The sequence below is a fragment of the Pollicipes pollicipes genome, unplaced genomic scaffold (genome assembly GCF_011947565.3).
Source record: "Pollicipes pollicipes isolate AB1234 unplaced genomic scaffold, Ppol_2.1 Scaffold_4219;HRSCAF=4965_pilon_pilon_pilon, whole genome shotgun sequence".
Lineage (NCBI taxonomy): Eukaryota > Metazoa > Arthropoda > Thecostraca > Pollicipedomorpha > Pollicipedidae > Pollicipes > Pollicipes pollicipes.
In genome coordinates, this window is record NW_023596448.1 from 16,578,610 (window position 1) to 16,593,151 (window position 14,542).

At 48.6% G+C, this 14,542-nt stretch overlaps 1 protein-coding gene across 1 annotated transcript in view; it reads left to right on the top strand.

The window, feature by feature from the left end:
- The first annotated feature begins 3,127 nt into the window (after window positions 1-3,127).
- LOC119095909 (kynurenine formamidase) overlaps window positions 3,128-14,542 on the top strand; it is a 13,958-nt gene continuing 2,543 nt past the window's right edge. Inside the window, exons 1-5 of the mRNA XM_037218763.1 lie at window positions 3,128-3,216; window positions 7,477-7,661; window positions 9,954-10,075; window positions 11,765-11,995; window positions 13,102-13,288. Coding sequence (XP_037074658.1) covers window positions 3,190-3,216; window positions 7,477-7,661; window positions 9,954-10,075; window positions 11,765-11,995; window positions 13,102-13,288 — 752 coding nt within the window. The 5' untranslated portion in view covers window positions 3,128-3,189. The remainder of the gene's footprint in view (window positions 3,217-7,476; window positions 7,662-9,953; window positions 10,076-11,764; window positions 11,996-13,101; window positions 13,289-14,542) is intronic.

Below are 14,542 nucleotides of genomic sequence, written 5' to 3' on the forward strand. Positions count from 1 at the left end.
CTACGATATTAAACTTCGAAGCAAGTAAGAGGTGTGCATGATAAGCATCTCCCGAGGGCAGAATTTTGCCATCAAACACATCTGTATCAGATATGTCAGGCCTGTCCCAAAGCTCTGTATGACAGCATTACTATAGCCTCGTCAGGTACGCTGGTGATTTAGACACCCGAAAGGCTTAAATTTATCATTATTGAGCACCGCCATGAACCGAAAAACCTGTTAACCGAGGGTTTAACAAGGCAAAAATGGCGGTAAAAATAAGTTCCGTGCTGCAAATTGTCTCCTTCATTCCCTGTGAATTGTTCTCTCTTGGGTGCATATCAAAGATGATTGGGCGACTTGCAAATTAGTCCAACTTATGTATGAAATACGTACAAGTTTTCAGTTGGAGTATCTTGCAGAGAAATTGGGCAACATTTTAAGCAACGGATGGTACCTTTAAAGGCAATAGAAAAGCAAGGAAGAAAAAAGTTGTAGCACGCTCGTATGATACCGTGAAAAAAGTAGTTAAATAAATATATATAAACTGATACTTCTCTGGCAAAATTTGTAATCAGCTGGATTGACTTAAAATCTGTTAACAGAAGTGCTTAAATGGTGCTATCCATCTTGCAACTTAAATCTAGAAGGCATTTCTTGAATTCTTCACTCCAGCATTTTGGGAGTCATGCATGTTAGTGGTCAAGTTTTCTCGGGAAAAAAGAATACGTGAAGTAAAATTCTCTAACAGTCCTTGCTGTTGTTTACACCGGGCTCTGCTTTCGTTGTGTGGTCTTGAGACCAAAAACTACGGGATGCGTGAAAACCTGTCATTTGGCACACAGTTGCCGATCGCTGACCATTTGGTAAACAAACCAAACGTAATGCGTGCCAGCGGCTGAAGTCACTGGGGTCGGGCTTAGAGGTACCTGGCGCCCTTGCTCTGTGCATATATAGATATGATCCAGATGTAGGTGAGGCAGGACATAGCCATAGGTGTCCAGGTTCTGTGGAGCCTCGTTTAGGCTTGGTGGTTTCAAGTGAGCTCTGTTTTGGACGACATCTGAAACCCTCAGAAAGGGAAATAGGGGTTTGGCATCTGCGATTAGACAATGTCAGGCAGGCGTCAGGAATTCACATGAAATACGGGGAAAAGGAGTGAAACATTCCTCCCCATAGGGTGTTGCTTTACACCCAAAGTTGGCAATTCTCGACCACTGGATAAAAGCATGCTTAATTTTGACGTGTTTCTTTTGTATGGTCTGTTGAAGTGGCGCTGAGTGGGGCTGAGGTGACCGTTGGCTCGGGAAGGGGTGATGCTCTTTGGGGAAAGGAGAAGCTCCTGTCCTCGATGAGGTGTGTGTTAGATGGGAGAAGTTGCCGCCGATGCTCCTTGAGGTCGCGGCAGACGGGGGCCTTGTCCGAAAAAAAAACACGAGAATCGTGGGCGGATCCCCGAACCCTGCCAGCACATCAGTGAGTGCGCCGCGATGATAGCAAGCAGCCAGTAGCCGCACTGTTTGGCGATGCCTGTGGGTATTATGAGCAGCTGCTATCTCCTTGCTGGGTGCATCCATGAAGAGAAATGACCCGTCGATGGCTGCAACTACATTCGGGGAGCCGGTGCACGCTGCAAAGCCTGCGATGGTTTCATGTGGCCGACCTCCCATTGGCCACGCGATGACGTCACCGCACGCGGTATCAATACACTTGTAAAGTGCTGTCAGATACTAGTGTGACCCTGATTTTGAAGTTCCAAACTTGTTGCCAGCGGAGTGTTTGGGGTACTGGCTCGGCACGATGTTGCAACGCAGGCATCACATCTGGCAACGGACGCTTCTGGTTGCCTCGGCGCTGGACATGATTGGCATAATAAGGAGTCAACTTTGCATGGAGATTTTGAGAAAAAAACTTGCGTGAGATACGAAACTGCTATTTGAAGTCTACGTCATCATGTCCTGGAACCACGTCATGTACATCATTTTCTGTTTTGTTGGCACGATGTTGGCGCTTTGGCAGGGCCAGAACCGCTACGTCGGCGAGTGCACCACTGTGTTAGTCACTTTACGGATGCTGTAACATAACTAGTTTGTCTGGACAGTATGATTCTGGGAAAGTTTATCTATGCCTTGAATGCTTTGGAATGTAGATATACTGCATAACCTGACGTCACATGTTTCCATGGATATTGTTCTTCTGTGTGTCTATGTGTGGAACTCTCCTTCATGCGACTTGTCACAACATGAGATTTCTCCCTGCACACGTGCTCCGAGCAGAGCTCTATCCCTGCTTGCAACCACACGTGCAAACTCTTCCATGCGTAACACAATATATGGACGACCTCAACATACATGCACGATGATCTCAGCTGCCATAAGGCGTTCAGTTACCAGTGCATGGTGAACTTCGTGTTCGTGGGATCATCGATTGCATGTGGTTACGCTAGGGACGCTTGAAATAATGTAACGTCTTTCTGAGTCGAGGGCGGTGATCTGCCTTTCTCTGCTTAAAATGTTCTCGTCAAGGTAAGTCGGTATGGTAAAGGCAGCTGTTGCGAGAGTATTTGTACATTTGTACTTTCAAGTACATTTCGCTGTTCCGACTTGTCAATATCATCTCTGCTGCGCGTCAAATGTGTTTGTTGGAAACAGCTGATTTTACTAGGCACCATGTTGGGGAGCTACTTGTAGCGTTCTCCATTACGTAGGTGGCGTGGCCGCGGAACGTCATAGGTTGTTACCTGAAGGGGCGGAGCATCTGGTAACATTTTCCCATCAAGAACGGGGCCCTGGAGAACATCCCGGCGTCCTTGAAGTGTCCAGGATTGGTAATACAAACGGCCACATGCGACCTCGGGACAGACCTGTCGGCCGTTGCACAAGCGAGCCAAGTGGAATTTCTGAGAAACAGCACCTGTAACAATTTTGATGTTCACCGTTTAGACCGCTACGAGCCGACTTTGTTACACAATTGCCAGCATTAGTGAACTGAAAAATGACACTCCGTGCATCTGGTAACCCTAGAACTGGAATTGCACTAAACGACCTTCGGCCTCCCCCGAACCACGCTGGCCACATACGCCCTTGCACCAATCGCACACTCATCTGCGCCTTCGTGCTGAGGCGCATTCGGACGCTCCGTGCAGACGACGCCAGCGGCTGGCTGCGAGAGCACGGGGCACGGAACTGGCCGCTTCCTGCAGCAGTCGCGATGACGGAACACGGCGCTTCGGTGAGGGTAAGTGCTTTTACCAGCCTAGCTTGGCCGTTGCTGTCTCGATCAGTTACGCCGAAGTGATCTAATTACTTTAATTTATTGAATTTACCGGCGATTATTTTCACTTGTTTTCACTGCATGCCAATAAGCATGCTGCTGTCGTTGGGCTTCACGACACGCTCAGCTGCTTACGCTGGCGCTGTCTTTTTCTTACCCTAGCAGGAGGGGCTGAAACCGGGAAGGATCGAACCCTGAACCTCTGGCTTCCAAATACCCAGCACAACCACTACACTTGTGAAACCCACGCTTGCGGGTTGATTGTGTCTGGAAGTTCCTTCCTTAAATGTCAGCCTGGCAGGTTTATGTTTGAGGTTGGCGTTTCCTCATATGAATTAAGATAAAGAGAAGGTTTGACCAAACCGCGCCACACGCGTCATGCACCACATTCATTAAGCAAAGACAGAACACAAGATTTAAAAAGATCACCTAGACACTTCTGCCTGTACGGTGTTGCATATTACCGTGCAGGCGAGTGATACATTTCTGGCACTGAAATAGATGCCACTTTCTAAAGTCGATTGCCGGGGTAGGGGGTGCTAAACCGATTAGGTGAACGTATCTACCGCAAAAACCAGATTTCTCTTCGGAACTGGGCGACCTCAATTTACGTCCCGGATGTCAACCTTGATTTTGAAAGCAAATTCGGTTGAGAACATTGTTTCTGCTATCAAAATTGCCTAGCGGTGAAATACATTCAGATTGCATACACACTGAAGTTTCATGATAAACCTGGTATTGCGCGCCATTCACAGAAAACATTTTTTTAACACTGCCAGATGGTCGTTGAAAATAGGATTCATTTGTCCTTCTTGGAAGGTTGTCCGACGCACTAAAATACAAATTTCTGCGCGACGGCTTTTGGCTGACATGTGCAGAGTAGAGAAAATGTGCACCCTGAAAATGAAAGCCGTATCTTTCTTAAGACCTAAAATCGTCTAGCTTCTGAGCTTCACGTCAGCGCAAATGTGCAGAATATGTTGTGTAGACTTTTGTGAGCCCAGTTAGGCATTATGACGCCCCAGCAACGTCATTTAAATCCTGCCATCCCACAAACCATATGACGTTCAAGGTCAAGAACAATGCTATTGTCAAGCCGGGCAGAGCTGACATTCGTGAGCACGACTTTCAAATATTGTGCGCGTCAGATGACTCGTGTCAATATTGAGCAATCTGTGCAATAAAGCATGCAAAAATCGCGCTTTGTTCTGCTTAATAGAAGAAGTCGGACATTCTTGCTAGTTATTACGGAAAGGAGGCTTGTAATCGGCTAATTTAAGATAGGCGCCGCAGCTGAGCATGTGAAACAAGTAAACGTCTTAAAATCACCGATAAATATGCAAGAACACCATGAAAAAAGTCAAAACGATATTTGGCTTAGCGAATTTTTCGAAAACCGTGCTGCCACACCACGGTGGCTGAAGTACTACAAGTGAGTGCTAGGATGACAGCGTATAATGAAACAATGGTATAGTTAAGCATGCCCGCCTGAAAATACACCACGGACGAGGTGCCATCAATCTAAAATTATTGCATGACACACTACGTGTGGATTGTAGACCACGCGCAGAGGCGAAATCACCGGCGAACCCGATCGGTCAAGTAGATCCGTAAAATTATCCGATCCGATCCGTAGATCCGCAAAATGAGTTGGAAGGAAGGGCTGAACAGCGAAAAATTACTCAAAATGACCCGAAAAACGCCAGCAAGCCGTTCCTTTCCGGTTTGGGCCTCTCTGTCCTCGAATTGTGTGGGGTTAGAACACAAGTTGCGATTGGGGAGGGGGGAGGTGGAGCTGAATGGGCCTCGTGAAACAACGCTTCCGAAAATCATTCCGAATAGATTCGTACCGTTCAAAGGTTAGGCTGGAGCGTACCTCTTTTGCAATTTTAAGGCTGTTCCCCGCGCACATTAATAGCTACAGCAACACATACATACACACACACACACACACACACACACACACACACACACACACACACACACACACACACACACACACACACACACACACACACACACACACACACACACACACACACACACACACACACACACACACCACACACACACACACACACACACACACACACACACACACACACCACACACACACACACACCACACACACACACACACACACACACACACACACACAAAAGATACGACCTATTCTTTTCCATTTTCACCACCAGTTTCCAGCACTATTTTTTTGAAGCTGTAAAGGACTGTTGGCCCTCATTATCAATCCAAAACATACCACAGGTGTATTATGTATATATACACACACACACACACACACACACACACACATATATATATATATATATATATATATATATATATATATATATATATATACCAGATCTATTTCCAGATCAATTGAGATGAAGCGCTACAATGGTGACTGTCCCACAGCTTCAAGAAGAGAGAGGCCCAAATCCGGCAAGGAACCCATTTATTCGTAGTTTTTTTCGGGTAGGCTGAGTCATTGCAAGCTGCTCATCCCTGTCTGTCTGTCTGTCATCCCTGTCTGTCTGTCTGTCATCCCTGTCTGTCTGTCTGTCATCCCTGCCTGTCCATTTCGTAACACTATGCCCCTGTGCTCGGCTGTTTTTGCAGCTTAAAAATGTGCGATAATTTTATGCATTTATTTGACCGGGCACACCTGGTCGTGACTTCCTCCCTAAGTGTGGTTCGTAATCCACCCGTGGTGTGCCAGGCGGTGGCCTTAGATTGCTTGTGCCGTGCTTGTGATGTATTTTCAGGCGGTCATGTTGAACTAAACCAATGGTTCAACATACGCGGTGTGGCAATTTCGCACGGCTCGTTCGGCTGCACCACAACTTCATGCAGACAATTGCGTATTCTGGAGCATATTTACTAAGTAGAGGAAGTGTGCTGTGTAAATCAGTCGTTTCTACTTAAAAACATTACCAACAGTCATAAGTTTTTTATCATATCTGATGCCTGCCTTAACATTTTCAAGCGTGGAGCATTTCTTTGTGATTCGGCGTTTATCCCCGTCGGCCCGCATTCCCTCTTGGCTTTTTGTCCTTCCACTGTTTTCCATTTCCAGTTTTATCACCGTCAACATTTTTTCCATTCAACCATCTACATTCGACTTTTGTATTCAGCTTTTTGTCTGGGAATCATCTTTGTATGCTTCTGCTCGGTACGTGTCAGCGAGAGCTTTCGGCAAAGCTTTTTAGCTGAGTGCATTGTTGCTCCTATTTCTATTCAGCTATTGCAGCTTTGGTGTGCCACAATTATCTGGCCGATCTGCAGTTTCACGACATTCTTCGCCTCATAGTGCGTAATGTTTGGATCCACCTATCGAGACTCGAACCCACATCTCTGGGATGCCGATCCAGTATGCTTTCTAGATCGGCGGTCCAGAGATCCGAATTCGGGTCCCGTTGGGTGGCCGCACATTTTCCGCACTATCTGGCGCAGAATATCACCAAGCTGCCGAGCGGTTGGAGAAATATGTCCCTCCAAAGCTGCGGAGCGCGTGGAGAATGCTGGTCGCCCGCAGGGACGACAGGGACGACGACGGAGGGAGTAGCTGAATAAAAGCACACCTTTAAATAAAAACACACCTTTCGGCTTAGCCATCAGTGTTTGGAAGCTTTGGCACATTACAATATGTTGGGTATCATGAGTTGAGAGTCAGAATAGCTGGAATGCTCGCAATGTTCGTGCATTTTTCTCGCATTGTGATGCTCGCGATAAATGATTTTCTCAATCTTAGAAAGGCACATACTGCAAATTGGACATATTTTATTAAACTCGCCGCGTGTTGCAGTCAATCCTATCTCCCAATGTCCATATTAGTTCATGATAACCCACGAGCATTTCCAGACTGACCTAACATAGAACGGAATCGACATGGCACAAGTCATCAAATACCTACAGCCTACTATGTAATACACAATAATCATGGAAAAACACCCAGCGATGTCTTCAGGTACCTAGTGCAGCAGCCGTTCAAGGGTATTTTGTACGTTTCCTTGCCCAAGTTTTCACGAGGGAGGTGCGCTGGTAACACCGTTTTGCCACTGGCGACAGTGGTAACGCAGCTCCAAAGGAGGCGCTGTGTTACAGGAGGTAGCACAGCTCCACGGGAGGAGCTGTGTCACCACTGGGGAGGCTAGGGACCCCGAAGGCGTATAAAGTGACGCCCCTGAATGGTGGTGAGTGATCTGGTTGCTCCGCCAACAGATGAGCTCCGCCTGTCCAGCCGGGCTTCTGTTCGGCTTCTCTCTCCTGCTGGTCCTGCTCTGTCCGGCCTCGGCCGGTCCGTGGATCGACCTCAGCCACACATACGACAAGACCACACAGTACTGGCCGGGCAACCTCAAGTTCAACCTGAGCACAGTGTTCAAGGGCCAGATGGAAGGCTTCTGGTGAGTGAATCGTGCTCAAGTTCGCGCAGCCGTTATCGGGTGGCGGCTGTTTCCATGATCATTGTCACATGTCTTTGATTGAACTGCGCATGATTTAAATCGATTCTTACTCGAAACGATCGGCACCTGGAATCACGATTCAAGAGTTGATTAGTTATTAGAAACTAGCTAGAAGTTATACCGTTACATACGAAATTAGTCAATTTGATGGACTGCAGTTTTCTGTGAAAGCCTTAGTTGTTCCTCTTCCTGATATGGCTCTTAAACATTTCTTTTTGGGGTCTTTTCCCTATATTTTATTTGTATTGTTAAGGTTCTAGCAGACCTTTGTTTTCTTAGGCGCTTAGAAATGGGATTACATGCACAGCGCTGTGGCTACCCGCAAGTTAAATGAACTGATATGCGTAGTGCCGGCAATTCATGTCAGTTTCCATTGATTGAAAGAGATGCTGTGGGTGTTGTTTCCGCTCATGACTATCGGTCCTTGAACATATTCCGTATGAAACTTCATCGGTGCTGATGACCTGAAACTGTCTCAATACTAATCCTAGTTGATTTGGTCTTTGATTTTGATAGGCTATCCAGAATCAAATATTATTTAAATCTCAGTCACGTGAATTTCAAGACAGTGGAGCAAACCTCAATTCATCCGAGTTTCAATCGACTCTGTGTCCATTCTGAAGACGAATCGAATCTAGGGAATGTCTGGAAATCTGTCCTCTGTTCTTTGTCAGTTCTTTTTTGGGCCGGAGTGGGAGGTGGAAGTGATGCGGCATCGATCACTGCTCAGTTGGACGGACAATTTTGCGTGTTTGCTCTAAGCAACAGCAGAACATGGAATGGACAGAGCCTGCCAAGATTTTGTGGGGTTCGGAACGCCAATACCTTCGACCCTGAACATGATACCTACGGGCGCCGTTAAGAAATAGCTGACTCTGGATCAGGATACGCCCGCTTATTCCTTGTCTGGCGGCTGCATTCGTCGTCTCAGGTACAAGTTGGCGAATAACGCATTAAACGCTGCGACTGTCCACAGCCCAGTGCAAACCTGCTAGTGAAGGTATGTTCGTCCAACAACTTTCTACCCTTAGATCATTTCATGCCGTTGAACAACCCAGCCGCTGTCACTTACCTGCTGTCCACTCTGCCATGGCGAGACAGCCAAAGGTTTCAATAGGCGATCGGTGCAAATAACGGCAAATGTAGTACAATGATTTGTCGTCAAAATATTGTTCACAAGATTTGTAAATGTAGCAAATTAAGTGAAATTGTCGTCAAAATGTGGGAATTTTCACACGAATGGAAATTTGCGAGTTAATATTCCGCTTGTCGAGACTCCGTGTCTCGATTTTTGTCGTCTATTTAGCAAGCTGCGATATGCCGTGCCAGTTTCGACACTTGGCATGTTTATATTTTGGCCTCTCATTATTAGCACTGGCTATGCAGAGTTATTGAAACCATCAAGAGTTCGCATTTGTGCCCGAGCATGGGACGTGGCATATGCGGTGCGGCGCAACGCCACAGCACCCACAATGCTTCAACAACCATTAAAGCCGATCTCATCAACTGGCCCTGCCTTGTGGACACGGACCAAATTCTCTCAAAAGTAAGTTAAGCCGCTGCAGAATCCAGCAACGAAATGCACTTACATAAAATGAATTGAATGAATGCACAAAATGAGGGCCGGCCTGCGATGCGATGTCCTCATTTGGTATAAAGACTCAACAGGCCGTCTTTTCAAAAGCGTAAGTTCATAGCTCGACTCACCTGCTCCGCAGCAGGCGCCAAACAGCCAATGACAGTTCTTCAACACAAGTCCTGAGCGTCCGGCAATGCCTCCTCCGCGTGTGTGAGGTGTGGCGCCTCGTACACGTGTGTAAAGTGTGACGCCTCCTCAACGTGTGTGAAATATGACACCTCTTCCAAGTGTGTGAAGTGTGACACCTCCTGCACGTGTGCGAAGTGCGGCACCTTCTTCACGTGTATCAAGTGTGGCGCCTCTTCCACCTGCGCAAAGTGTGGCGCCTCTTCCACGTGTGTAAAGTATGGCACCTTCCCCACGTGTGTGAAGTGTGGCGCCTCCTCCACGTGTGAAGTGTGAGGGGCGGTGTTATTGCCCAGCCCGGAAAGCATTGGCCTGTCCCGCCGAAGACGTGAGGTCCGCACCCGTGCTAAGCCGTGTCCGCGGTGGGCTGACGCTGCCACTGCCACAGCCGCTGTAACCACGTCCAGCCGCGCACGCCCTGAACCAAACCGGATCGTCCACGTGCCGTTCCCTGCCGCCCTCGGCAGGCTCGAGGCGCACAACTTCGAGACCGCGGAGCATGGCGGCACCCACATGGACGCGCCCGTGCATATCTTCAGGGGCGGCTGGACTCTGGAGCAGATTCCTGTCGATCGGTTTGTGGCGCACGGTAAGGATATAAGCGTCATGTGCTCACTCTGGACGCTTTTACGAAGGCGTATCGCCCAGTGCATTTTTTCATGAACTCAAATACTTTAACTCGCCCGGCTGCGTAGCAGCTGGCTTAAACCATGCCGTTTGCTACAACTAGCTTTTCTGCATGATACCGCTGCACGTAGAAATGAAAACTGGAAGGTCCCTTAAGTCATAGATCGTCCTACACAGTTTACTTTATCTTTGAACACGTTTGCAGCATATCATACAATGCAATCGCACACCAGGGTTAACTGTAGTCGGCCAGGTCGAGCTCTCACCCCATGTCCACCCTACCGGAGTCGGCAGGCAGGAGCCCCCTAGGAAAATATACGTGTGCTGGATGGCTACCACATCAAAAGGCATGTGACCCACAGTGACGACCATGTGATTCTAAACCGCACTTACGCTGAACTTTGCACTCCCTGGTTCAAGTGCAACACCGTTCTCGGCAACGCGTGATGCAAACTTGCGCTCATCCCGTCATTCTCACTTCCCTTTTTAGCAGTCATATCCGCATGCTTGTTGGGAGCACCTGTGCCATTCCAATAAGTGCACTGTACCCACCAGAGCATTGCATTTAAATTCCGGCTCAAACAAGCCCTTGTGGTCACTCTTAAAATCTTACGGATGACATGTTGCAGAACCTCCCTTTGGCTCAATTCGTGCATTTCTTCTCCAAGCGTTCGCTCTTTACAGTGAAATGATCACGCAAGATGTGGAGTAAATGGCGGTTTCAAAAACGCCCACCTTTAAGTGATACTCGAGTTAGCGTAGCATGTAAGGCGGCGGAACACCTGCCAGCATGGATCAAGAACCAAACAGTAAAGCTATGTTGTCTGGATTTCCGAAGTTGGAATTTTCCGCATCTAGAATCCCATCTTTCATCATGCTCTAGATGCATAAAAATGTAACGCCGATTCATTTAGCATGCTGATCTGTATTGACTGGTACCGATCTGGCCTATTTGATGGCTCTTTGATGGCCCCTCTCCAAATCGTCGCCGCCGTCCCCGCGCGACTGCCGCTTCTAGCACGCCTCGTGTGAGGTTCAGTCATCTCGTCCAGCGGAAGCGCTGTGGGTAAGCCTGCAGTGCTTTGTCATTCTTTGGCGGTGTTTTGACATCAACGTTAGTTCACAGTTGCTTGAACCTTGCGCGTACTATCACGGATAAACTGGAGTTGAGTGATGTCAGTGATGCCATGATAGAGATCGCCGAAAACGCACAGTGTGTTGAAGGCGCTAATCACCTCGATCGCCTGAAGCTGATGTGCTTCAATTTATTTACTTCAGTAGGCAAAGTCGAAAGCATGTTTGTGGTTCCCATGTTTTGCGACTGTTTGTGTTGTTTTTTTGGCCTGTTCTGTGTTGGGACTGTTGGTTGTCTGTGTGGACGGTCCTATCACACATTTGGCTCAGACAGGACTGGGACCCCGTTAAAGTCACGGGGAAAGAACAGAGTTCACGGAACTCGTGGGTGGATGGGTGGACGATGGCGTCGTTGCCACTTGTCTTACTCTTCCGCCTCTCTTTTGTCTTGAGTTGCAGTGACCCCGCAACGTGGCAGGCTGGGATAGGCTCTGCCATGTGCTTGACTGTCATGTAGTTAGTATAAGGCGCAAGCGCCTCTGAAGCGCTCTGTCTCACTCTGGCGCTACGATTCCAGCGGCTCTGGTCAACATCTCCGCCCGGAGTGATGCTGACCCTGACACGACCTTGACCCCGGCCGACCTGATCGCCTGGAAGGAGGCGCACGGCAACTGGCGCTACCCCACCATCCTGCTGGTGTACACGGGCTACGCTGACCACTGGGGCAACATCACGCGCTACTGGGGTGTCACGCCCGAGGACTTCAAGGCGAAGAAAGCAGTGAATGGACATGATTTGCACTTCCCTGGTCAGTGTGGAGGCAGGACGGGAGGACGGCGGGCGGGGGGGGGGGGGGGGGCTAGCCGCCTTAAGAAGCCCTGATCGCAGCTGGAAGCTCTCGTGTAAATCCCTAACCCCGATACATACGGTACGTAAAAGTATGGGAAAAGCGAAACCGTACTTACCCTTAAGTTGTCTGTTTGCTCGTACTCACGGGTGTAACGTCAGTGGGTATCCGTACGGCGTAAGCTCAGGTTTTGAGCATGCCCGTGTCTCGGATGTGACGTCAGTGGGTACCCGCAGACTTTAGCTTAGGTCGTAAGCATGTCCGTGTCTCGGATATGACGTCAGCACGCCGTTGTCCGTTAGCATGGCATCGTTCCAGATTTGATTGCATATATGATGTATGCCCTCGTCTGCAGACCAAAGGTCAGCTAAACACGTGTCTAAATACTCAGGACATTACACTCGTGTCCGATTTAATAACGCCAGTACGCCCGCACGTGCAGATGTCATGATATTATACCCATATCTGGGCACGAGGCACTATTTCAGCCGCACCCAAAGCCATGACACCTGCATATACTTGTCCAGGGACATGATACCAGCATACTTATGTAGGACCAATGATCTGGACGTTATGATACCCGCGTCCGCGCATGTTACATCACCATCTCCCGAGTGTAGACATGGCACTGAGGAGCCATCTTGCGAATATGTGGGGCAGCCGTGTCTGCAGACATGGCAAGCCGCTGTGTCTGCAGACATGACAAGCTACATGTCATGAAGTCTGCGAGCGTGGAGTCGGTGTCTGTAGACATACCGTCGGCGCATACCAACACGGCGCTCCGTATCGGAGGACACGGTGTCAGTGTCAGTGCACACATGACGTCAGTGGTGTTGCGCTCATGACGTCACTGTCAGTGGGCACATGACATTAGTACCAGCACACATGAAGAGGCGACATGAAATGATGGCATTGACTGTGCAAACATGGCGTCAATGTCAATTGGCGCGTGAAATCAATGCCAGTGTGTATATAATATCAGTGACAACCCACGCCTACCATAAGTGCCAGTGCGCACATGACGTCACTGATAGTGCGCGCGTGACGTCACTACTGGCGCCGGACAGGTATCGGCGCGGCGGCGGCTGAGATGATCGCCGCCGATGGAGCCATCGTCGGCGTCGGCATCGACACGCCCTCACTGGACCCGGGCACCAGCAAGGTTTTCCCCGCCCACCAGGCGTTGTTCCGGAGCAACATCTTCGGCCTGGAGCACGTGGGAGACATGAGCCGGGTGCCGGCCACCGGCGCCACGTGAGCACGGAGACGCTGCCCGCGGTCTGCAGCCGCTGCCATGCCGCAGTATGCTGGGGCTAAGCGTTTGGTATTGACAGCTTTGGATCATGGCCGAAGTTGTTTTTTGTACGGGCTTTCACCTGTCAGTCATATTATATAGACAAAATTAAAAAGGCGTTTAACTATACCTAGCTGCATCACAGTAAACTCATTTCTTCTTCGGGATATACGTACTGAAATTTTTGGTTTTTTGGAGGACGGTTTTGGCTCAACCGTCCTCACCGGTTGTTGGCCGAATGAGCAGCTGCGTTGTCCATCTCTTATCAAGACAGCTCATCGTTTTTGGTAGGTCTCTTCCACGCAACGCCCGTGGTAAATGCCGGAACGTTGAGGTGGAGGAGGGACGCTTAATCCCGCCGCCCCCCCCCCCGCAAATGCGGTTCCAGGACAATGAGGTCAAATGGTAAAAAGCCAAACGGAATAAAATTCATCGGTAAGATGTCAAACAAGTGGAAAGGGCAACACCCCCAAAAAATAAAGGTCAAATGCAAGGAATTAAACGGACAAAAAGAGGTCAAAAGTGATACAGCTAAAAACGCGCGATCAAAGGGTCAAAATATAAAAGGTTAAATACTAAAAGTCAGAAAAATAGAAAGCGCCAAAAAGGTGCAAAAGGCTTTCAATCAAACCACAACTTTCCCGCCCAGAAATCGTTGCTTTTGTAGGGCTTACGAACGCACTGAGGGTCCTTGATCACTTGCTCTTCCAGGGGGGCGGGGGCAAGGGCCGCGCCCCCCCCCCCCACCCCCACCGCCTCAGCTTAGCCAGTAGAGCCCTAGTCAGCTGGCAGCGGCTTCATGACCGCGGCGGAAACGCAGAGGTATCCTGGATCTAGATCGGATACGCCCTCCGTGTGATGGTAAATGTCTTAGCGCAAGACGACTTTTTTGCCACATAATGCCTTCTTACGTATATGCTCTAGGCCTCTTTGATCATAGAACATCATGGTCCTTGGTGTCGATTTCTCAAACCGGTTGGTGGGGTGGGGGGGGGGAAGGGGAATTGTGCAAGTCGCCATAAGGACAGGAACGAAAAACTTCTCGGATTATTTCCCCGGATGTTCTGGTGTGGTTTATAGATATATATATAGTATATATTATATATATATATATATATATATATATATATATATATATATATATATTATATATCTCTCTCTCTCGTATCTCTCATCTCATCTCTCCTCCTCTCTCTCGTCTCCTCTCTCTCTCC